This window comes from Ambystoma mexicanum, chromosome 8 (genome assembly GCF_040938575.1).
Source record: "Ambystoma mexicanum isolate Mex_15411 chromosome 8, UKY_AmexF1_1, whole genome shotgun sequence".
In the NCBI taxonomy this organism is placed as follows: domain Eukaryota; kingdom Metazoa; phylum Chordata; class Amphibia; order Caudata; family Ambystomatidae; genus Ambystoma; species Ambystoma mexicanum.
The window spans coordinates 1,142,773,886-1,142,800,036 of record NC_090929.1 but is presented as its reverse complement, the minus strand read 5'-3'; the positions used below and the strand labels follow the sequence as shown (position 1 = coordinate 1,142,800,036).

Here is a 26,151-nt window from a genome sequence, read left to right as displayed (position 1 = left end):
ACACTACCATACTCTATTTGTAACTTTGTCCACTGTTTTTTGTGTCCGTCGACATTTGTGAAAGTCTGACATCATCGCAGACCTTCCGGACAGTGTCACGTGAGTTTGCATGGGGCATGATGACGTGTTTGTGAAGGCATCCACACTTTGTGATCGGGTTGTGCTTTGCAGACAGATCGGATTGCACTTTTTACTGATCTAGGAACTTTCAAGATCAAAATGTACCCTTGCACAGCTCCTGCACCTATTCTTACTCATTATCCATTAACAATCAAATACACAGCACATAGTCAGAGGAATATTACCAAAACTGATATTTATATTAAAAATGGCATCAGCTATTGCCATCACTCCTTCCCAAGAGCCACCACCACCAACTGCAGCACCTACACAGCAGAAAAAACACAGGTCCAAAAAGATGAGGTAGAGGAAGTGCCTATCTCTAGCACCCAGAGGCAATCATGGGGGGAGGGGCAGTTCTTTACCACTGTTGGGAATGTACCAAAGGCTAAGGCTACCAAAGTGAAATGCACTGAGTGCAATGTAGTACTCAGTCATGGACTACCTGGACAGTACTCCCACAGAACCACCTTCATGCGCCGCCACACCAAATCCAAGCACTGCAATGCTCTCAGAAAGGCTGTCCCTGATTTAGCAGGTAGTAGGATGTTTTTCTCCATCTCATCTTCCTCAATCAGTACTATGGGCCTCATTACGACCCAGGCGGTAAGTTACCGCCTGAGTCGTACCCTTACCACCATGGTGTAATCTACGTTTACACCATGGTGGATGGCGGATTTATCGCCCCATTCCAAGGTGAGTGGGGCGGTAAATCCCCATTTCCCATTTTACCCTTCCCCATTCCCATTTTTGCCCCATAGGGCATAATGGGAGTGGGGAAGGCGCTAATTACGCCACTGTAAATTACGGTGGCGTAATTAGCACCATGGTCCCTTAGCGCCATGGATTTTAATGCCTGCAAAAAGCAGGCGTTAAAATCACCATGGCGCTAAGGGACCTCGGAATCAGGCGTTAAGGGTCGGCGCCGTTAACTCCTTAACGCCTGATTCGTAATGAGGCCCTATGACCACACAGCATACTTCTGTGGGACACAAAATCCCATCAGCTATCGTGCAAGCAATAAACGAGACTGGTGATCCATATCTTTCAAAGACAACAGTACTCTGTATATACTGCAATTTCAAAGTGCTTTTGAAGCTGTAATGAAAGAGCATGGGAAACAATACCCCCTACCTCAGATGTAACACACCTGAAATATCTTCCCCTGTCCACCTGCTGCTGAACATTTTCCTCCCCACCTTAATTTCTAACCTCTAGTACAAAAAAAATGTATCATAAAAAAACAACTAAAAAAAGGTTCTAGGAACCACCTTTCACAGTTCAAAAGTAGCACAAAAAAAGAATCTTAAGGACTCCATCTACTGTACATTTCTCAAAAAAGTAGATAGACTGAATAAGATTCTATCACCCTAACTTCAAAAGCCCTTGCAGCACTGATTACGTTAGCCCGCCCAAAACGTTAACATCACTACGTGTTCAAAAAAAGCTCTATGTATTTCAATGACGTCAGTGGGCAGCATAGCCAAACACACCCTGTCATCACCAACATCATAAGGTTTTCTAACGTAAAACAAAGAACTTAAGCACAGAAATCTACGACAAATGCAAACATTTCTATCTTTCTACAAAAATGATAGAAACATTTTATTTTGAAGAAAACAACAGTACTGACCGTCAGTGGTCGAAGTGGGCGGGAGCGGTCGGGTAGCGGTGCTCCTCTACTTCTTTTAATTCAATTTTACCATTCCTATACTTTTATTTTAAAAAGAAACCGTTCCGGAACGGTTTCGTTTTAAAATAAAAGTGTGGGAAGAAGTTGAAACTTGCACTTTCAGTGCACTGCAAAGAGCAGGCAAATGTGTTTTGTGGTTTTTATTGTGCATGGGAGGGGGGCAGCGATTTGGTCTGTGGGGAGCGGTGCAGGCCAGTAGGGAACATAGTTCCACTACTTCTTTTCGTACCGTTTGACCACTAGGGACCGTAATAAGTATTTTTCATTTTCACACAACAACAAAAATAATTCAATTAAGTCCACGAAAACTTGGTTAACTTTTTGAAATACAGTTCATTGCTACTGAACTTTGTATCATTGTCATTGTCAGTAAAACTGTCAACGGTCACCGTATAATGCCAAATCCGACCATCAATTCATTTAATGCAAGTCTTTGCGTTCTTCACCAACAATTATCTTCCATGAGCAACTAATAATGTGCGCACATGCACAGGGATTCCAAGGCAGTTTTGTAGTATTGTACAACAGAGACTGAGTAGTGTGGAGTGTGTGAGTTTAGTACAGATTTATTTTCTCTTGCTGTTTTTTCAGGAGAAATGTTTGGGAAAGGTGATGGTTATTTTATTTATTTTGTGATTTGTGCCACGCCACATGTATACCAGATACCTCAGAGCACATAGAGATGAAATTGTGATGGTCTGGTTGCAGTTTAGCTTCCGAGTGTCCTTTTCCTGAATCTCTTGCAATTGTATGCCCCATGAGCAAGGCTGTTTGATGAGCTGGACCTCCTGTTCATCTAGGCTATAGGGTTCATTACAAGTGTGCTGTTGGGGTAATTTCCCGGGGATTGGCAGGGCTGTCCACGGACCTCCGGGGTTGGCGAGGCCCCAACTCCTCCTGCGTCCCAAAGAAGTGCGAGGCACACACAAGAGAAAATAGTTACTGCTTTTTATTGCACAAAACATACAGGGACAGGTTCTCGGAGCGTAGGTACCCAAGGAACATCTCAGTGGTGATGGGCTCACAGGCCCTTTTTCTAACCGGATAACACTACTATTTGTGTTACCTGGGAAAGTTTGCCCCTAAACCTAACGCTACCCTGGGTTGGCTCCCCGGATGGTAGGGTCAGTATGGATCAGTATAGGAGAGAATATTAGTGATGGAGAGGAGGTCAGGTGGTACTCTTGGGTCATCCCTAAAAATGGTTACTTGGAAAGTGTTACATGAAGAAAGTTAGTTATTGTTTGAATTATAGTGTTGTTAGTGATTAGCCACTTGTATTCTGATTGGTTCATCCACGAGCCCCCAAGCCTGGGACCATCGTCATTCCCAGCTCGCGATGTTCCTGGTGTTGGCAACAATGCATGACTATGTGTCGGTGGTGGACAATGGACAGGTCTTACTACTGGCCGTTGGGTGCTCCTTTCCCATTGCCGCCTGTGTCCAATTTGTCGTTGGAGCTTGGCATTGTAACAGGTAGGCCTGGTCACGTGTTGAGAGACCGTGGCTGAAGCAGAATTACAGGGATTTGATTTGTATTTCTGCTCTGAGGACTGTTTAGCAGTGGCATGTGTAACCTTGGTTCTGAGAGCGTGGCGTGTAGATTGCAACTTCGTGGTCTTGGCTCTGGGGCTCCCCGTCAGGGTTTGTTCTGCATGATCAGCACCTTGCAGCTCCGTCTGAGCGGCTCCGGGCCTGGGGACTCTGGTTTGCGGCCTACCTTGGCCTAGTCTATGGGTGGCGGCATACAATCCATAACACAGGGTTCGCGAGGTTACGACTTGGGTCCTTATACATTAGTCCATCTACAGGGTAACATCTTCAGGTTTCTAGTAGCAAAAAAGCATCTGCAAGCATATACAAAAGCTCTTCTGGCGTCTTGCGTTTCTGCGGTGCAGTAGTTAGCCTATGTGAAAAATAACATTGATGCATGTGTTTGAGTGTGAGCGGTCCTCTACGTCATAGCACTGAGTATGTTCTTCGTGTGGGTTGGTGTGTGTCTCATCCAGGTGCTTGGTGGCACGTGTATTCTTGTCCGTTGTGTCTATGTCGTCATGTCATCTCTAATGATGGCGATATTGGTGGGTGACATCTAGTCGAGTTGTTTCACATGATCGGTTTCAGCTCCACCTGAGGTCCCACCACGTGCTTTGGATGGCGCACAGCTGGTCTGGGGGTTTGGGGCGTGGCCACGTGGATCTTGACGTCCGGGGCAGCAGTCAGAGGGCTGAACTCATCCTGTGGTGGGTGCTTAGGTCATGACGTCATAGGCCATTGTCTGGATGGGAATCAGGGAAAGGGATCGTCCCATTTTCCCTCTTCAGTGCCGGTCTGGTAAAAATGCCAGAAAAAATGCCAGCAATGCCAGTTCCGGCATTTTTAACAGACTGGCACACTCCGAGTTTGCCAGAAGGTGCTCTGATCCACCAGCAGGCCTGCCCTGCTGTTACTTCAGGCCCCTACCAGTAAATTATTGCCGCAACCACTGGCACAGGGACTCCATGTAATAGCTTGATAATACCGGGATATCAGGCGCCGGTAACGGTAAGGCGGGTTGTCCAGTAACCGGCCAGAATTACTGGCGGGTTATCTCACAAGCCGTATTGAGCCCCTATGTGTCTGGTCAGGTGTTTGATATTAACGATCAAAATTAGCCATTGAAGATTGAAGGCTGATAGATGGTCATGTTTCTTTACACTAGATATAAGGCAGGCTGCTTTGCTTAGTATGATCTGGAGGGCGAGGGGACAATCTCTTGGTTGGTTATTGCTGTTGTGGAATTTTGGATTTGGTGACATCGGTAGATCTTGGGGTGCCAGGCAAGGCGCAAGTGGAGGGTGCGCTTGGGTGGACGGAGTCCTATTACTTTTTTCATAGGGCACCTTAATATGCTCATTTCTGGTGACACCACATTCAATTGATATGTTAATGAGTCCCCCACTTTTGCTTTTAGGACTTGACCCCTGGTGCCAGGCCGGATGCTGTTCAGACATTGACCTACCAGATATCTCTATGCTGCATAACTGAGACCAGAAAAGTGGCTAGCTAGCATGGCGCTGTCCTTCAGTCGTTTTCAGTAATGCATATTAGCAAGGAGATTCTGCTGTAACAATACTGAACTAACACCACTTACTGACATTGTAAACTGAATGCACGAGTTCAGAAGGCCGGCACTGAGCCGGTGAAGAATGTGGTAACCTTGTGTTAATTTATGGAATTCACATTAAGCTCTGCGAGAAAGCTTTCTAAGACGGTGTTTCAGATTTAGGAAATAAAAGGAAATGTCAAGGAAAGCAGCACCGCACTGAAGCCACCATATCCATTGCACGTTATCCACCTGTTTCTCAATTACATTCTACTCGGAATCAAACAGTTCATTGTAATCAGTGCCTATAGCAGAAGATGGCCGACTTCAAGCACTGAATGAAGAGATCATCTCGCGGGCGCTCGGTTGCATAGTCTTTGAAGTGTGCTCTTTACCGAGCCATTATTCTCTGCACGTGCTGTATTTTTAGCAGTCGTGCACGGATGGATTCGTTTGTAAAATACACAGCTATTTGCTGCTGCGAAAGCCCGAGGTGTATAAAGCTTCCATGCAAATTATTAATGCAAGGTTGAAGACACTATCTTTTGTACAGATCAAAAAGCCTGTTGAAAAAAAGGCGGAAGTTACGGTCCTTGCCGCTTCCTTAGAGCTCAGGCTTGCTGGTCATAAATCAGCAGATGTATTCATGTGCCCTGCTGTTTTTCAAAGGCCAGATTTTTTTTTTTTACATTGGTAAATGAGTAATTCACATTGCAACCAAGCAGGTGTAGAAATGACTTCCAGCTCTGCGAATTCCTTCCTTGACCTCCAGGAGCTCTGATGTGGAAACATTCTGAGCGTGGCACAGTTGTGAGGTCCGATTTCCGCATTTATTTGCTGCATACATTTGCACCTTGAGGAAGCCTGACGTTTGAAGTAGGGCAGGAAAGCGAGGATGAATGTTGTGTGTTGGGCACCGGGGCTTCTAACTTAATAGGGGGTCATTTGTACAGTGCTGGACTCCCCACCCGTCTGCCTAGAAGGACATTCAAATTGTAAAGGTGTTCTAGTTACTTGATGCCGTCCGTTGTGTTTTAGCAGACCACCCCCCTGCCCCCCCCCCGCCTCTTCATCCCACACCCCTTTCCCCGTCTGCTGAGTCAGGCAGGAGAGGTGATGTGTTTTTAGTGGGCTATGTTGGTTGCTTAGACAACGATGACATAATGTTCCAGCGTAAAGGAATTCAGATGGACGTTTCTCGTAAAATGCATTATTTTCCTCTGAAGCCATTTGATTGGAAACTATACTGCCCTGAGGAAAATGCTGGGAAAATAGATTCCTCGGCAGTGATCTGTACATGTGCGTGAATGTGTACGAGATTTTCAAATCGCATTGTGTTTGCCTTTAACATCTCGTTAGCAGCTCTTTCAAAGAAACAGGGCTGTGGTGGCGAGGGATTGATGGTGAAGAATTGACGTGGCTGCCTGTTCTTCAATACCACGTGTTTAATGTTTTGTATTAATGGTATACCACTTTCTGCGGCTTCATTTGAATCTTATTGAGGGGCACATGCTATGAATGCCCATTGGTAAAGATTTGTGATGGCATATGTTAAGCGAGAACGTGCAAGGGCTTTTTGAGGCCAGAACACTCTTCTTCTCCTAACTTAGGTCCTATCTCAAGAAGAAAACACATCATGCCAGTCATTTTGGACACTTGTGTTTAATTTTAGTTGTCTCTGAAATATAGATCTGTGCAATGATTTAATTCATTGTTGACCAAGCCGTGCGATCATCAAACAATACAACCTTGGACATTTTAGTAAAAATACACATACGCACGAAATATTTAGTGAATAATGCCTGACATGGCAGGCTGTACCAGGAAGGGATGACCTGCCACCCCAGTTACACAATAGGCCCAAGTCAAGCAAGGCGTGCCTCACTTTATTGCCATTGGAACCCCGGCAAAATGTCCAGCTTGGTAATCTTTTGTATTTTTTTGGGGACATAACATTTTTTAGGAGGTATTTTGAAAAAAATTAATAATGGCTGCCCTGGAAACAATAGGAGCTACATAGAAGAGCCCCTTTTCGTTTTTTTTTTATAACCGCGTTATATAGCAGTATATTTCAACAGCTTTTGAACACAATAAAAGTAAAGAAAATAAAAATACACATCATTTCACCATCAACAGTAGAAAAATTAAGAGGAGAAAAGGACGCATCATGATAAAAAGGGAAGGAACATTCCTAGTCCCATATATATATTTTTTAAATCAACCCGTTCAACAGAAACTCCCTCCCGACAAAACAACATTACTGAATACTCTCCAAGTATTGGGAAGAATATAATGCAAGATTCATTATTTCCCCCCACGATAAGATCCCAAAGCAATAATTACATGGCTCTACCGAGCCGCAGAAAGGGCCACACCCCTAAGAACCCCAAATGCTTCGCAATGTATCAACAGATGTATTCACATAATCGACACAAATGAGTTGGCCTGCGAATATTGGACCAGGCGCCCATGATTTCCAACGTCTCAACAGAGTTCGTCTTGAGTTTTAGGTAGTCCCAAACCAATGAGTTACCCACAAATTGACCAATGTATTTAGGGTCACATGAGAGCATATACTCAGTGAATAAGCCACTGTTCGTGACAGAGTGGGCAAGTGCACAATGTATTGGTCACAATAGCTGGTGTAAACAGGCGTTCTCATAGCAGCTTTAAACGAAGGAAATGACCAACCTAAACCGGCACCCGGGACCACAGTGATTATATGCTGTATAGTGCTACCCTGCATATAATAAGCCTTTGTCAGGCCAGCGGTTAATGTGATGGAATTGACGGTGCTAGACTCCACATTGACAAGTCGCCAGTAAGTATTCAAGGAGGACAACTGCAGTCTTGCTGTACAAGAGAAGATGCCAAACTCAAGAAAGATGGTCTGGACTGGAGTACGAGTGTGGAGCCGAAGCAACCTCTTAAGGAGGAAAACTTTCAATTTTGCCAGACATTAGAATAGGACTAATCTTCGTCAAGTATAATTTCACCAGGATCCCTAGGGAGTAGCCTCCTACAATGCAGGCCATTTTCCCCAAACACCCAATAGCTTGTGAGCACCTAAGTTTAACATGGTCAAGATGGCAATTGCCCTCTGCCCGTGGTCAAGCAAGGCAAGCACTATACGAAAAGAGGCTGTCTTAGATTTATAAAAAATACAGGGGGCAATAAGTAGCCTTATAGTGTATAGGAAAAGAGGAGAACCCTCTCTAAGGGCTGTGAGAGGGTTGAAGTAGTAGATCCCAGCAGCATAGTGGAGAGCGCATTTTTCACTTTAGTATGAAGTAACGTATGGAGTGTGCAGCAGGAGCATTAGCCCCTGAAGAAGTTTTACAGATTGATCCTATTATTGAAAGAACGAAACATGTGAGACAGATAATGGATAGTTAGATCTACAAAAGGGTCTCCAGAAAATGTGTATCTCTGCACAGTAGGCTATTGGAGTTGCACAGTTGTTAGTACTCAACAAGGGGCTATTCGAGCACATGGCACTTCAAGATTGGTTTTATCATATGTGTTTTAATGTGGTGATGCATTTTATGGTGTTAAGTTTGTATATAATGTTTCCTTTATGCTAATTCGAAGGGTAAACATGTGCTTTTTAATTTATCTAAATGTGTTTGTAAATAAATTCTGACGCGTGATAGAAGCGGTTACCTTTTCTCATATTAGCAGTCCAGGAAGGTTTTAAGTGTGCAGGAGTCTCCCTTTCTGATAACTTTTAAATTCTTTAATCAATCAGGGTAATCCCAAATTGGTGAATGCTTAACTATTTATTGATTTCCTGATCAAGTGAGGATTTACATCCAGACACTTTTGTTTTCCATAGTTTTCGTTTCTGTTAATAATTTAGGATTCCTGAAATTGAATATGTAAAGTTATCCTATTGCCTTTTCTCTTTTTCCGAGTGTGCCAACCAGTACTATTGTATTATCTTCCTTTAAACAATGTTTCCATATCTTTAATTTTCTTGGAATGAGACAATTGGATATCATGTGATTGCCATCCATTCTCTAGTTTAGCTAAACGTATTGTTCTATGCTGAACATGAGGACTGCATCTACCTATACAAATCTCACTATGAAAGAGTTTTATGTTTACACCAAAAACCATTGTTGACAGCTAAACTAGTGGATTGAAATAGAAATAGGAATTGTTGGGTTATACTGACATCTTTAAATGTTGGATTTCTCCAATAATAAATGCATGTCAGATATTGCTACTGATTCACTAATCTTTTTTCAATGATATTTGCCCTTTGAAAAAACTGTGAGATTCAGGTTCATTGATTCTGCTTTGGCCAGTTTTGCTCCCCCACAATTAATGTTGTTATTTGGACAACGCATACGCCTAAATATTTAATTTATGTCCTTTTGAAGTAAACATATAGTTGATGGATTTCTGTTTCCAGTTTGTGCAAAGAAAGTTTTGGACACCATGGTAGTCCATTTACAAAATCATGCAAGATCGAACTTTGGATTCTTTTTGATCTTAGGTGCTGTGCTGCTCCAAATTCCTGGGCGAGTTTTAATATTTCATCCATTGTTCCTGCTAAGGAAGATGTGCAGACTAAATCATCTATATATAGGAATATATAGGGGATTCAGCCCTTTATTACTGGTTATTCTGTGGCTGGGGACATGTTTACGTGTATGTATAAGGCATATAGGCAGGGATTCAGAGAGAAGCCCCCTCTAGCACCACACCATATTGAAAAATAAAATCTTAGGCTTCTCTGTTTATTATTAGTTACCAATGTTTTAACTCTGCACAGAGCTTTGACAAAATTGCTTTATACATTCAAATAAATAAATAAATACATCTTTGCTGGGGGTTGCTGTATTGTTTTAAGAAACCGAGATGGGAATCCCATCCCCTCATTGCTCGCCATCAGAACGCCCACCTGATCTGGTTGAATGCCTTATCTGTGTTGACTATAATTGTTGTCATAGGTAGTTTACTTTACACTGCTATATCAACAGAAATCTACAGATCCCTATAGTTTCTTGTGAGCACATCTGTTCATTACCTACCCATCACAGTATTTCTCAGCAGTCTACCATACACAAACACTTTCTATAGTAATGCATTCATCCCTGTGTAATCCCCTTCCCTTGAAAATTAGATGCATGGATACCCCACTTAGCCTTCTGAAAAAACCTTAAAACCATGCTAGGTAATCAGCCTGTTCATTTGCAGCGGTTTTCTGTACAAAGAGAGTCTGTACATCATTTCTAAAAGCAACCTTAGCTCCTTCAAGTACTCTCTAACTCAGACACTAATAAACATTTGGCAATATTGCAGTCCTTCTGTGCGGTCATTGAAGATGAACATAGTGTGATATGATGGATTTAAAGTCCAGTCTGTTTCAATGCGAATATGAATTCTTTTCCTCGGTGTACGGGTGAAAGAATAGACACATATGGTCACTAGCACAAAGTTTGGGGTGTGGAGGTATAGAAGAGAATGGAATGGACGAACTCAAATTAGATATGAAGAGTCAATGGACCTGATTTACAAACATGTTTTCAATGGGAGTTTCCCATGTTAATTCTTTTGTTGTAAATCATGTCAAATTTTTCAGTTGCGTTTGCATTTGTAGGTTGTTTGTTAGCATAAAAATAAAACGTAATGGCAAACATAGAAGTCAAGTATTAACAGTCTGTGCAGGTTAATGCATAACCCTTTAACTGGCACAAAGGGAATATGAAATGCTAAAATGCCTGCTTTTTACTGGAACAGAGGCAGTTTTTTCCTGACCTCTAAAAAAGAGGCGAGGCTGACAGTGCACACGAAAAGTCACAGAAGTCTTTAGGAAAAAGTAGAATTCCATGCCTCAAAACACATGTGGCTTTACCAGGATCTAAAAATAAGTGTTGGGACCGTATTCCGGCATTTATGTCTGTAAACTGCATAAGAAACATGATTTTGACTTTTCGAGAGACAACCCAATACAAAGCAAAAATGTGTTACATGGTCCTTTATCTCACCTCTAAACAACCATTCTGAAATGCAGTTTCTTCCTCCAAGTTCCAGCAGCACCAATCCCCTTAACACTTGAGGATGAGACTAGAGTTTAGGAAAAAACATTAATGAGATCTGTTTCTTCCTCTGGTCTGTTCAAATCATTGTGTCTTCTCCATTAGTCAAGCCCTCAATGACACAATGTTTCTGCTCCTAGACATCCGTGCAGCTGTCAGACCACAGACACCTTCTGCGCCCGCTGGCCTCCATGTCATGTCTCTTTTACAGGGAGAAAAGGGCTAAAGGGAGCATGCCTGGGTGCACAGGCTACGCTTACCCTGTTGTCATTGCTTCCTTGTGGATGCCTAGACAGCAGTGGCTTTTTTGTGAAGATTGTTTTTAATTAGTTCAAATAACACACATTGGGCCTGATTGACAGAGTGTTTTTCACTGTGAAAAACCTTTTAAAAACTGTTTGTAAGTTAGGCCTATGTTTGCCCCGTTAGGAAGAAGTAAATCTTTAGAGAGCCTCAAAGCAAGACTTATGATTTTTTTTACCTTTTAGGGTTAATAACACCCAGCAGCAAGAGACCGGCATGCCCTTTAAACCTATTTGAGTAACATGGCAAATTATTTAACAGCGAGGATGTCGACTAAACCGTCTGTGGCATGTTTAAACTAGAAGAGCTTTCAGTGTTCAAAAAGTATTAACTGCCTTACTACGGCGGTAATGATAAGAGAAAATGGCATTTTAAATATCTGATTTTCAAAAAAAATTACATAATTACAGGTTTGCGAGAGGATATTTATGTCATGTCTTCACACATGCATTACTTTCTATCTGCCCTATTCTGCAAATATCTCCTGTGACTCAAATCTGTAATTAGGTTGTATTTTAAAAGCTGTGTCTATTTAAAATAATCCATACCTGTAACAACCCTAAAACCCATCGTTTTCAATCCTCCCTCTATGGCCCTTTGCAGATGATCTGCCAAGGCAGTGTTTGAGTACTGTCTTAATTGTGGATTAAAAAAGAGTGAGGATTGAATTTATGAATGATCTTGTTTTATGCTGTGCATGTACAGTGAGCACGTGAAAGCCACCGATTCCACTGTTTAAAGTAAAAGTGTTTTAATGGCGCACATAGTTTGGCACATGAGTTCCTCTTTAACAGCCATATGGTTAGAAAAGCACCTTCGCTTTCACAGACACCTCAATACTCATTTTGAAACTACTCGCTTCCTCTCCATTAATACTCTATAATGTCCCTTTGGGTGTCGGTACATCAGTATTTTCAATTATATTTTATTCTCTTGTTACAAAAAGGCTTTTTTTTTAAAAAAAAAAAAGCTGCACTATTCATCTTAACCAATTTCATTCTGTTTACTTTCAGGAAGGAGATGCACTGTTAGTCAAAATGGAGGAAAATGGTGTATTAATAATTTTACGGAGGGACGGACATTGCTACTGATTCCCAACTTCCAGTAGTAGAGTAGGATGCATGAAAGGCATGCTGTAGCCGGGAGATAGGGCAATGCAAGAATACCATTGAAGTGTTGGGGGAATCACCTACAGCCTTAAGGCAAATCCATTCACACTGAAAGCCCAGTAACTAGTTTAAAGAAAACCTCCAGCAGTTATGGAACAATTTTACCATCACACTTCAAAATATATACCAGTTGCCATGGTGTGGTACAAACCTTTCCTAAAGATAGATTATTCAAAGCATATACGTTAGGTGAGGGCTGGCCAATGTGGACCAAAAGTCGTATCTCAATATTTTTAGGTTGAATGGCAATATACGCTATATATCTCAAAATTGTTTATGTGGGTTAAATGCTTAGTTGTAAACCACCAACTACATGTGAGATGTCACAAAAACCTTTATTTATAAGACATTGATCAAAATGCAGGGGTAGTCTTCCTGCTTGAGAATACACACAGCTGTGTAAATATCAAAATTTAAATACAAAATTGTAGTATATGTAATAATGTATTGTGGCTAATCCCAGGGTATCGCCAATGCTTCCATGGGGGAAGCCCATCCCATGAGGGCAGGCAGGTGAGACCGCTACCCGGTAGTCCCCCTGGGGGTGGTACTCAGTGGGTAGATCTCATGGGGAAGGAATCCCTCCATGTGACCAGTAATGATTACCTTGGCGGAACGCAGTATTCATCTTCTTTATTTCAGTCCTCTACTTCCTCTTTTCCCATTCAATCCCCTGTAGTTCCCAATACCTATGTATAACTTTGTAGAATAGAGGGTCTCAAGCAAACAGATAACACTGAGAGGAGGAAGAGGAAGGCTTACCCAGGTGGAGGAACTATAGTAACTGACTCGAGGAAGATCAACCAAGGAGGCAGGACTCAACCGCGGAACTAACATACGCGGTACAGTGTATTACAGACTGCAATAATGATAAAAAGTAAGGAAGGACTGTGCAAAGAGTAAAACCAAGTCAGGGCAAGCCGGTCGTGGATGAGTGAGGAACCGGATGCTGGCTCCCTGATAAGAGATCCAAGAGGCAGGGTGCAAGACGCTGCCAACAACGAACAAGAGTCCAAGAAGGTCCCATGGAGCGGGAGCCTAGCCAGTAATGGGGAAAACAGAATCCTGTCTGGAAAAGCAAAACTGAGTGAAGAACGCGCATCAGGTTATGCAAGAGAAAGCTTACCACTGCAAATTCACCATAGACAGAACGCCGAATAAGAAGCCTGACCAGCGAAGCCAAAACGAGTGAAAGACGTTGAGCAGGGTATGTGAGAGGAGCTTACCACTGCAGAGCTGCTGAGATGAGAACACCAAAAGCAGAAAACCAACTGGTGAAACCAAAGCGAACAAAGGATGTGCAACTGTATACATGAGAGAGAGCTTATCACTGCGGAGCCACCAACGACAGAGCACTGAAAGCAGGAGCAGTGTAGAAGCCCTGCTTAGCTCACAGGACAGACCAGAGACTGCAACAACAGTTCCTGAAGGTAGGGAAAGGGTCGGTCCAGCTGGTCTGAAACGTAGGGCATGAAACTAGTTAAATAGATACCCCTTATTATCCACGGACACAATAAGAGATATAAAAGGGGAGTAAAAGCTACAGCAAACTTGACAAATCAGCCCATGTAGAGCAGTACCTGGCAGGAGAGTATACCAGGTCTGTTCACCTGGACATTGAGTGGAGCAAGGTTCAAGGACCCACACAACGTTAGAGAAGCATATAAGCAAGGGGCTTAAGCCCAGATCAAGTTGGGGAGAACCCAAGACAATATAAAGGGATATCGGACCCACAAGAAGGTGAAAGGAAGCGCAGAACAAGTCAGGGAGATCCAGAGACAATGCAGAGGGATCTGGGACTCATGGGCCAAAGAAAGAGAAATACAAGAAGTAAAAATAAGGGATCGAGGACCCATTTTAAAAGGAAGGAAAACTTTTTGAGAATACAATGGACAAGTCTGGTTGGATTTGATTCCAGACTTGAGATCACAAGTTTACGAGTGGAAGAAAGGAACAAAGGGGAAGAGAGTACCCCTAGACATTTGGGAACTGTATTCAAAAGTTGTGCATTGGGGTTTCTAATCAAGAACTGAACACAGAATCCAGAGCTAGAGGATCCTACTTCTGGATGAAGAAGATGGCCAGTATGTATGCTACAGAATAGATATAATGGAGATATAAATTAATGATGGGCATAGACTCTGTCACCATTAGATTCAATCAAGACGTGTATCTCCATGGTTGAATAAGTGTATTTCATATAATTTAAAAGAATGTTAAAGGGCATGAGCACTATGAAATACTATTGTTATTTGAGCAAGTGGTTTGTAAGAGGATAGACAAGGAAAATTACTATTTGAATACGTGGGGATCATTTAATGAGTTAAATGGATGCTGTTTACATGAAATTGTTGCAGGTGCACTTCATTGGACTGATTACGTATGTGCGATTTCTGGGATTTCTGAGTCTTGGGGATCTGCTTAGAATCACATGCTGTGCATAGGCTGACATCTCTCATATCTCATCTTACCCACCACCAAATAGCCTGTAGCCCGGATGTACCCTTTCCTTTTCAGCAACTGTTCCCCCATATAGACTCACCAGGTTGTGAACTGTGTTGTCTACCGACATACAAAAAAGAGACAAGGGGAAGTTTTAACCGGCTGTAGGGTTCATTCCCCTAGAACACCTTTGCCAATTCTATGACTCAAGGACCCTACCACCTTCTGTTGTCTATTACTTTCTTTGGATGTCTCACAGTCCATATAAGAAATGGAGAACTGTGTGATTTGTCATTGCAAAATTATTTTATTATTACACATATACCTTCATTATAAAAACATGTAAAACATTCTAACATTAGACTTTATAAAACACAGCACATACAATTAGATTCATAAAGTGCAACAATTTCATGACTATTCAAATCATGATCTTCTCTGATCCGTTTGAAATATAACTTATTCATATATAACCTGCGCTGGACGGTTACTAGACAGCCAAATTTATCAGTGGCTAATCTAGCTCTAACAGTAAATAAGCTCTTTTGTGGATCCTTAGAGACAAAAGGTCCTAAATCAAATTAATACATAGGTCTAACACATTGTTTTAATTCCATTGTTTATCTTGAACCCAACATGTTTTGTTCTATAGAAAATCACAGATATTTGTAAAGAACTTCTTTAGGGGGTCCAGCGCTGTTTCCCAATAGTCTGCAAACTCTTCTATTTTTTTCTCTAACACCAAATTATTCACCACTTCCATCCAAGTACGTATACTATCTTGATAATTAATCAAGCACGGTTTAGTGAAAGGGTCTTCATTGTAGACCCTGATCTTATTCTCGTCGGTAGCATCCAACGTCATCACTCTCCCATATACATTTGAGTGTTCTAACTCAAAACACTCCTTGCTTGGAATTCTCTCAAGTGCCGATTTTCAGTTGCTGACGGTAGTGCGAGCTCGCGTTCTCACTAACAGCAAACGTCTCATCTGTGGTCGTACGAGTTCTCCGGCATCCGTCCTGGAGTTTGCATTACCCTGAACTGTGTTGTATAGCCATGTATGACATCCAGGAGTTCTGTTAGTTAGCAACATCTAAAATCTAGGTGGGCAGTACTCTCTAGCTGGTCCAGTCAGAAAGTAGTTATTAGATTGCATTGCATCTAGACAGAACTGTAATCATTAGTTTGCATCACCTCTAGACAGAACTGTAATCACTGGCTTGCGTCATATCTATACAAAACTGGGATTATCGGCTTGCGTCACATCTAGACAGAATTTTAGTTATTAACTTGCATCACATCTATACATAACTGTAATCATTAGCTTCCGTCACATATAGACAGAATTGTAATTATCAACATGTGTCACATCTAGACACAACTGTGATTATTAGCTTGCATCAAATCTAGACAGAACTGTAATTATTAGCTTGAGTCACATCTAGACAGAATTGTAGTTGTTAGCATGCATCACATATAGACAGAATTGTATTCATTAGCATGTGTCAAATCTAGACAGAATTGGAGTTATTGGCTTGTGTCATATCTAGATAGTAACGTCTATAACCAACCCCACTAACAAAAAAACGTATCCCTCTGCATACACCTCTCAAAGTCTGAACTAAACACAACTATACCTCCAAAGCACAACAAACTGCATGCATTTCACTGCATCGCAACAAAGAAACAAACCACACATAGCCTTGCACAACAGCACATTAAGGCTACCAACTGAATAATACACCTAAGCTCAGCAAATAGTGTTAACTGAACTGAAGATGCCAGCAGCACATTACAGCTCTCTTACTCTTTCTTCCACTCGGTCCTACTAACTTACCCTACCCCCTTGCCTTGCAGAGCCGGCAGAGTGCCAGGGGACCACTCCGGTGGTGATAGTGTGCACTATAAATATCCAACATTAACATTAACATCTAGTGATAGGTGCAGAGAACTGGATGACTTTTTTTTCGAAGTTTGAAAAGAAATGTTGACAGGGCGTTTTCGTAATACTATCCCTATTGTGATGTGTACTGTACCCATGGTCCGTTACGCATCGAGGTCCTCAGATTGTTTTTTTCTGCCATTGTGGTCGGTCACTCATATGCGGAGTCATAGCTTTTCGCTACTTTTGAAATTGTTACTTAAATTTAATATTTATATTAAAGTCGTCATTCGATGCATGTTTCGACAGGTGAAATTCAGCCATCATCAACTGAAGACTTTCAGAAAACCTCTTCAACATCTAACAGCTGGCTTCCGCCTATACCAGGCTTCGGCCTCGAAGTAGGGAGAGTGGGGGGACTGAACATCTATTCACTTCTTCTAGAGGATGCCTCTTCTCATTTTCTCCTTTTGTTGCTATTGTGTAGCTGCCTTTCCCTGTACACTTAAATATGGAGAGAACTCCCTCCAAGTTCTGTCCTTCGTGTGATTGAGAATTTCTGCGGAGAGACAAACATGACTTGTGTAACCACTGTCTTCCTGTGACCACTCAGGGAAGTGTTGTGTGCCATGCAAGTTATTTCACCCCAAAATGCTGAAAAAGAGACCCACTAAATGGTAGGTATCCTATGCCATGCAGGCTGAGTTGGGTTCACCAACCAGCGCTTTTCAATCTGATGTGGCAGACCTAGGCAGATACGGCTCCCCTTCGGATGCCAAAGACATTCAAGAGGAGTCAGCAGACTCCTTGGTGCCAGTCCCCAACCCCGAAAAGGCAGGTCCAATGTTCTGCTATGTGGACAACACCTGGCAGTGAAGGCACACACAAGCGCCCTCTCCATGGGGGGTACAAATACTATAAGCACACATCCCTTAGCCATTCTTCGACACATCCATCAAAAACAGGCCACATGGCAACAGAAGGCACTGCAGGGTCTTCGGGATCGACACATCTAAAGCATGCTGCGCTTACGACCACGCTTCCATTGCCTGGCAATAAAGAGAAACAGATGCAAATTGCTGTTTAAAACATTGACGGAGCATGTTTTGCAGCTGCCCTCATCTCAACAGGCGTTGAAACATATGTTGAAAAAACAAATACCTTCCAAACACACAGAAAAAGACACAGAAAGGTCTCAAGGAGCTTCTAGACACACTACACTGCCTACAGGTGATACTAAAACTTCACATTAGGCCTCAGAGTATACTAAAGCTACTTCTCCTTTGACGCTTTCACTTCAAAAGAAGCAGCATACTGTTAACCCAGAGGACATTGTTTTTCCACTTCCATTAACACCCAGGACTGGAACATGGACCTGTGACCATTTTGAGGAAACAATGGCTAAAGCTTCCTCTTTTGTCTCCTTTATGGAACGTTACCTTGTAAGACAAAAGCCTCTATATACAACAGAAGGGCAACCACCAGTTAAATCCCCGAAAGCACGCACAATTCATACATTGCCATCTCACAACATCATTGATGTGACTTAGGGCACACAACATGACACCTTTCAGGATGATCAAGATGATCAGGGACGGATGACCGGGGTGCATGGTATGATGATCATGGTGATCCTACATATGACCCAGATGACCCTGACAATTGTATCTTGCAGTCTCCCGATGTAAGTAAATTACTGGAACCAGTACTCCTATTGACAACCAACTTTTATTTAATGATCCGCTAAAAAAAGCTGCAGATCATTTCAAAATTCAAACACAAGAATCTGTGGAAGACACAGACTTTGTGGATGATATTCTGAATGAAAGAAAATCGGTTAGCCAATCAATGCCATTGCTACAATCAATAAAGAAGCGTATCCAACCTTCCTTTAACTATACCATCCCTTACAAGGGCGGTAAATCCTTGAGTAGAAAACATTTTTAAGCCTGTACCTACAGACCCACTTCATATTAGGGGCCATTTAAAGCCAGATTCATTGGTTGTTACCACTACTAGAAATAGAGCAGGGGTCCCCTTGTCTAATGCTGAAGACCCTCCAGACAAAGAGTGTAAAAAACGTTACGCCCAAGGGAAAATAGTAAGTACGTCAGCAGCCTATTCTACATGCATAGCTAATAACACTACGTTGCTTGCAAGCTACAATAGTGCGCAATGGGACACAGTGTGAAACCAATTGGATTCTGTTCAAGAACCACTTAAGTTACAATTACCTAAGACTGTTAATGAAGAGAGACAGGTGGCTCATAATATTCTTAAGAACACCCCAGAAACTGCAGAAACTGCAGGCAGAATAGTAACAGAAGGTACCCTCTAAAACATCACTCCTGGCTAATAACACGCCACTCCTGGCTACGCAATTCCGGCTTTAAGCCAGAGACACAAGCCACCCTAATTAACATGGCAATAGAAGACTCTGTCCTGTTTGTTAATACAGTGGATGACTGGCTTGAAACTTCGAAAAAGGAGCATTGGACCTTGAAAACATTATGGCAAATATCCAATAAGCCTTCTGTCCAATGCAGTGTTTTTAATACCCGTCGTTCCTTTCGGGCCCAAGGTTATTTTAAGTCCTCGCAAACCGGGTTTGGAGCAGCCTCCGCCCTGTGGTACTCAACTCAAGGTCAATCAACCACCTTTCAAACCTCCCATCAAAGAGGGTTACAGAAGGGTAAAGGTCAGGGCTCTGCCCCTCCAACAAATAGGAATGGGAAGGAAAGGAATAAGTAATATTTGTAGGATTGTGAAGTCACATGCAGCACATAAAATACACAATTGAAAACAGCGTCCAAAGCACCATTGCCCATGCTTGTGTGTGTTTAGCGAATTGTGGAAATAATTTACATCGCTCACCAGAATCTGAGATGTACTTAATCCTTTCATGTAAATACATTCTGCCAATTAGTCATTGCGATATGTTATTTTCAACCGACAAAGATCTCTTTCACCAAAACATCTTGAAATGTAAAACTATTGAGTGTAAGTCTTGCATCCAGTTTTGCATTGCCTTTGAAACGGCATGTATGTATATTGTATGTATTATCTTTCAATAGCATAGTGGACGTTCTGATACACACATTGTGTACCTTTCATTTGTTTCATATACATGTTGGAATGCGATCATGAAAGGGGAGGTAATGGCTGATAAAGTGCCCTTATTCATCAGGGGACAATATTAAAATCAGAATGTCTTTAATTTTTTGTCTTGTAGGATGAAGTTATTGCAGTTTCTGAAAAGGTCATTGTCAAACTTGAAGATCTGGTAAAATGGGCACAGTCTGATTTCTCCAAATGGAAGTGTGGTCTTCAGGCTTTGCCAGTTACATGCAGCGAGCTGAAGAATGGGCAGAAGGAGGCGTTTCTAAAACACAGGCACTCCACGCTATATAGTGGGCTGAACTTCAAAGATGTTTTCAAGGAAAAGGCGGACCTTGGTAAATATTTTCATAGCTGTTTGTTTGCCTTGTTGGTGTCTTGGGCCTTGTGTGCAAACAGCAGATCAGAAACACATTTGAAGCATCCATGTGTTTGATATGATATCAGTGGAAAACCAGCATATGTATGTCATTGTATGAAAAATCACTCGTTACAGAACAAATTATGCATGTTGTAATTTTCTTTTCTTTCTAACCTAAAGACCCAGAATAACCTCTGAAAAACGCAATTCCTCTGCACTTAGGGGTGATTAGCGTATTAGTGGTATCCCCAATTGGAATATTGCATGCAGTAATTACCCCCCAAAAAATCCCAAAAAATGATGATGGCAAATACCCCCTTACAATCCTGTAGTATTTTGAAAATACAGCATTTAGTATTTACTCATCCTCTTCATAGTTTATTGATTGATGATTAGAAATCAGTTAGTATATCAATATAATGTAGATTGCAATAATGAAAGCAGGGAGTGTCAAAACTAATAAAGCATCATAAAGGGGTAACAGCACAGATTAATAAAGACATATTTGTCAAAACAAAACATGTTCCCTAAAAAAATGCAGATAGGATGTTGTTCAGGTACACAAACATTGAACAGACTCAGCATGGTGAACCATTTGCCACTCATCAAAACACTGTTGTATTAGGAAGCTCTTCCTTAGCTTGGCCAGGTGATCCTAGCATGCCTTGGGCTGTGGCCCATGCTCTAGAAAGAAAAGTAGCAAAGCTCAAAGTCACCTTTTGGACACATGTGACTAGACATTCCACATCACATCCTCCATGGACCGTATTCCTAACCCAGCAAGCAACGGTTTCAAAATGCTCTGTTTCAATTTACTATAAGAGGGGCACATGAACGAAACATGGGGGATTGTTTCCACTTGTCCACCTGAACAAGCGCATGTTTGTTGATCCTTTGCTAGTCTTACCATGACACAGCAACAATGGACACAGTGATATAACCAATCCATGGTATCATTACATAGGTTTGGGAGCACACCAAGATAAGGCTTGGAGCCCAAAATGGTTTTATATTCAAAATACTGCATGGCCACTGTATTCTCGGTTATGTGCAACAACAAAGAATCTGTCCGCCTACCCTGAACTTTTCACATACCACCACCCGCACCGATTCCTGTAGCTTCTCGGAGCATTCCACAGCTTTTCAAAAACTCCATTGTAGATTTTCATATATTTGTAATATCCTAGACCCATAACCCCATCCTTCTTCAGAATATCCTCTATATAGAAAGTGTTCTTGAGATTGCATGCCGATTTGCCTATAGACTGAACCAGAAAAGCAGTGGCTTAACTGCACTGTCCCAACTTTCATTAAGTACTGCAGTCAGAATGCCCAGAAGCTACACCCAGCTGTGACTACAAACAATTCTGTATGGCTTACAACAAAACCTCAATTTTTGAAGTGTCCCAGATCTTGTCCACTAATGGACAGAAGAAACCGCCTTCACCTTGAATACCCCTTTCGGTGATTTCACAGCTGTCCTCCCCAGCCTCCAATTAAAGATATGTTAGCCCCGCCACTTGCTTTAGGAAATCAAACTTGGACACTTGCTTTAATTCTATCCTCTCTGCAACTTAGGTTTTATCCTGCATGCACATCCATAATATTAGAACTAGAGGAATAAGATTTTTGGGTATTTTATACTACAATGGCTTTCTTTCTTTATTTTTTTAAATTTATTTTATTTTTTATTGTGTCATAGCCATATAAAAAACAATATAATGCATACGTATGACTTTTAACACAAGAGTCCATACAAAAGATTAAGAAGACACTGATCACAAAAAAAGTTTAAAATAAAGCAAATGGAAGTATCACAAAGATGAACTCAAACATCCAGCACCTCAACAGAGGGAGCCCCTCTCCCCCGCCCAACAGATCTGTTAAGAGAGCAACTACTTCGAAAGTCAGGAGTGTTTCATTACCTGACGACAGTCTATCCCAAAATATATCAGAATTCAACCAACCAGGATCGTGAACAAATCTCTGTAATCTTACCAGTCTCAATGGCCACGTTCCTGGACAGTACACAAATAGATGTTTCAAAGACTGCCTTACATTGTAATGGCTTTCAAATTCCAAGAGTAGCCGAACAAGTTAATACTGTGTCCTAGGCAACACAACTTTGTCTTCTGCATAGATCACTATGGGAAGCACCACTCTGTTCAGCCTAGAAGCGTAAGTGGCCACAATTTGCTGTTCAGATAGCAGATCAAAGATAAATCTTAAATGTGATGGAGGCATAAACACATCCTTGCGTCACACTCCGATCCACCAGAAATTGCTAGGTACATACCCATAGATGTAGCATCTTCAGAGTTTTGGGAAAAGAGATCCTGGATGGCCTCAATTGGGGATTAACCCAATACAAATTGAGAAGTTATTTAGCATCTCCTCCCTTACATATTGATTGTGGTGTAATTTAGAACGCAATGCTACATGATCCAATTTTCTATTCTGACATTTGTCTGGGTCCAATGTAAAACCTGAGTCGAAATATATTTTGGTGGTATACTTATAATGAGGTAAATGGTATAAAATATGCAGTACTTCAAATACTGCATGATTTGTACATTACACAACTGCTCATACTGACTCCCTTGGTTGCATGGGACATTCTAATAGTTACTTTTCTAATTCTGTTGTATACTTTCCTATGATATTGCAGACATTTACTGTGCTAAGATGACAGCACTATGCCACCGTCCATCCAATACCCGTCTTCCTATGTTGCTTTACAATGGAATTATCATAAGAGATACCCTGCAAAAAATAACTAAACATACCTGATCCTGAATGTTAAATATGTGTAAAAGGTTTGTGAACAGTCATCTGTCTAAGGGCATCCTACTTGTAATCTGGTTCCAAACTAACTCGACAGACCTTATTCTATGCACAGCAACTCTTGTCCAAGTTGTTCAACGCACACCAAAATGTTCACTGTGAAACTATCCAAGCTCGCACTCGAGTGACCAGGGTGCTAATAGTTAGGAACTCCTAAGTAGGGGGCCTTTTTACTGGCTGATAACAGTGCCAAGAAATAAAAACAGAATAGATTAAAGAAATACCTGTACTGTACGGCATACATATGTCAATACTTTGCTCTGGCCAAATATGGTAATGCAAATTTGACTCTTGGTATTTTTGAAGTTGATGAGGTCGAACGATTCTTTTTTTAAATGTCTGATTTGCTGGGAGAAAGTCAACCTGAGATCATTTGTTTCAATGTTCATTGTCAGGATCAACATTTCCATTTCCTTTTTCGAAGTACTCATTCCAGTGCTACCATTGTCCATGTCTCTTCTGTGGCATGCTCTTATAGTTTTAGCCGAAACTTGAAGTTGATTGCTTGAGGTGAAAAATTGTATATCTGTGCCACACTTTGCAGTCCTCAGAAAAGGACTGATATATTGGAGATTGTTGATACATGTGGTTTTTCTGCAAATTGAAATTGAAAGCTACTCCTGTCCTCTTATTGCTTGCATTTCGATCTTCTGGGAGATGTGCTGTGCCACCATCTTTGAATTCTTTTTTGCAGTATATTAGAGGCAAACCTTCCTTTAAAACGCTTAATAAGGGCTAAGCATTTTATGTCTAATGTGAGGGGCAAGGTATCCATTTTCAAATGTCCAATAAACTATGTCATTTTGGCGGAAAAATAGAATTTGGTAAACAAAGTGAATTCACAGAATGTAAATCGAATCAATGATATTAAACTGGATTGGTTGCACAGAAGGCATGGTTTAATGGACCATTGGGCACTTAGAATGTTAGTTCATTTTCTTGGAATAACTTGGGGTTCCAGGCCCAGCTTATCCTATTGTAGGATAACTTGTTATTTGGGGTTAATGATTGCATCCTGCAAATTGCAGTATTGTCTTGCTTGTATTCTTGAGCCATCCAATTATCCGGATTGAGTGGTTCCACGGACAGTTACATTAACACTGTTTGTTAACCAGACTGTGTGATGCACATCAAGTTCTTGCATTAATATTCATCAGCCTCGTTTCAACATTTTCTTTTAATAAGCATGATTAGCATGTTTCTATAATTGAATGGTAGTTGTGTTTAGACCTGTTATTTATTATGCATGTTATGTATTACGAGTGTGTCTTAATTAGTCCCTGCTTCAGATTGCTTCAGCCTGCTACACAATAGTCATGGACACAATTTCGTTAATAGGTAGTAAAGCATAACGTATGTGTTTAAAATAATTTTCCCTGCAGAGATGAGTATTTTCTGACTGTAGACATGTCTTTTATTCTTCAAACTGCAAACCTGTATTTTATTCTCTTGATTGTGTGTGTCCTTTTGTCTTGATCAACTCATTTCTGATATGAGTAGGGATGTTTAGGGCAATTGAATAAAAGTGCAAAGGCCCTCTGAGCCATTCTTGTGTTACCATTTATTTTGCACTGACCTCCTACTTTGGACATGGTTACAAACCCACCAAGAATAGGGCCAGTGTACAATTCTAACAACCTAAATAGTGCCTTTTAAGAGACATGCACCTTCATGAACGTGTTATGTACTATGTAGTGGCATATATAAATAACATTAGTACTAACATGGTATTATCTTAGATCATCAGTTCCATATAACTGTCCCACATGGCAATTCCCTTAAATTATGTTCAACCTTTTCAATCATTTTCTATCCTGCCCTAAAGTAAACCCTGGAACACCAGCAACCTTTCAGTGAAGGACTATCTGACTTACATCTCAGGTAGCATTTACATAAAGCATACCAGAAGAACCCATGAAGCCTTAAAATATGGTAAAAATAAAAGCTCTCTGGAAATTGCCTGACAAAGGCAATTAGTTACCAAATATCTCCTTCGATTATCAAATGAACTGAAATAATTTTTGACTCGTTTCTAATCCATTCCTAGTAGTATATCCAGGATTTCTAAATAATTTAAAAGAAGGTCATCTTGGGAGTTAGCTGAGAATGACATGGCCCTTCAAAAGCCGCCTGCAGTGTTCTGGAAATTGCCTTTGATTAAACATTGAGACTTTGACTCCAAGAGACCTCAACTTACTAAAAGGGAAAATGGAGGCAAAACAAATAGGCGAGAGGCTGTGAAACATCATTAGTGTAGCATTAGATTTTCACATCATTGAAGGTAAAGGCCCAATAATTTTGGCACAGTATAACATGACATGCATTAGCCTGGGCATGCTGGAACGTAGCCCCTCTCTGATTCATTTGCATTCATGCCTGACCAACTTTAAAATGAGGACAAAAAAGTGCACTTCTCAATTTATACATAGTAGGTCCAGTCAATATATTGAAAAGTGAAACATGATTGTCTGTTTTCCATTTCTAGAGAAATGTGGAAAAATAACTGTGTCTACTAATCATGCTTCACAGAAACTTGAGCAAATTCATATTCCACAAAAGGAAAATAGTATGATACAAGCTCTTATGGATTATTATCTCCCAAATATTGGAATATTGACAAAGCAGATATCCCCTCGGCATGTGAGTACTAGTTGCAGTGGACGTTAACCTCTCTCTGTAGGCATGGCCTGGGTTTCTCCCTCCAGACAAGCGAGATGATTAAGGCCATAGGTGATTTCATGTCAAGAACTCTTACTGTCTCAACCCTTTCTTCGAGTCTTCCTCAGTCAATTATTATGATTCCAATTCAGTATATTTTCAAGAGCACTAAATATGCCCCTGAAGGGCCCTACAACACTGAAACAGTTCTGTTAAAAAATGACTGAATGTAAAAGCATACATGCAGGATAAAGTTTATATACTGAATGAATTGAAGTGGCATGACACCAACTTACAACATAAACCAAGGGATTTCATTTGACAACATTCCACAAAGAAATGAATGGGGAGGAAAATGAAACGGGCCACAGCCTACAACCAACCAGTGACCTCTGTGAATATGAACTCAGGTTGCAGTTCGAAGAGA

General features: G+C 41.2%; 1 protein-coding gene across 2 annotated transcripts in view; it reads left to right on the top strand.

The window, feature by feature from the left end:
* Positions 1 to 26,151, top strand: part of ARID5B (AT-rich interaction domain 5B) — a 654,996-nt gene that overhangs the window by 61,523 nt on the left and 567,322 nt on the right. For both annotated transcript variants that reach the window (XM_069611202.1, XM_069611201.1), the window contains exon 3: positions 19,977 to 20,199. In XM_069611202.1, coding sequence (XP_069467303.1) covers positions 19,977 to 20,199 — 223 coding nt within the window. The remainder of the gene's footprint in view (positions 1 to 19,976; positions 20,200 to 26,151) is intronic.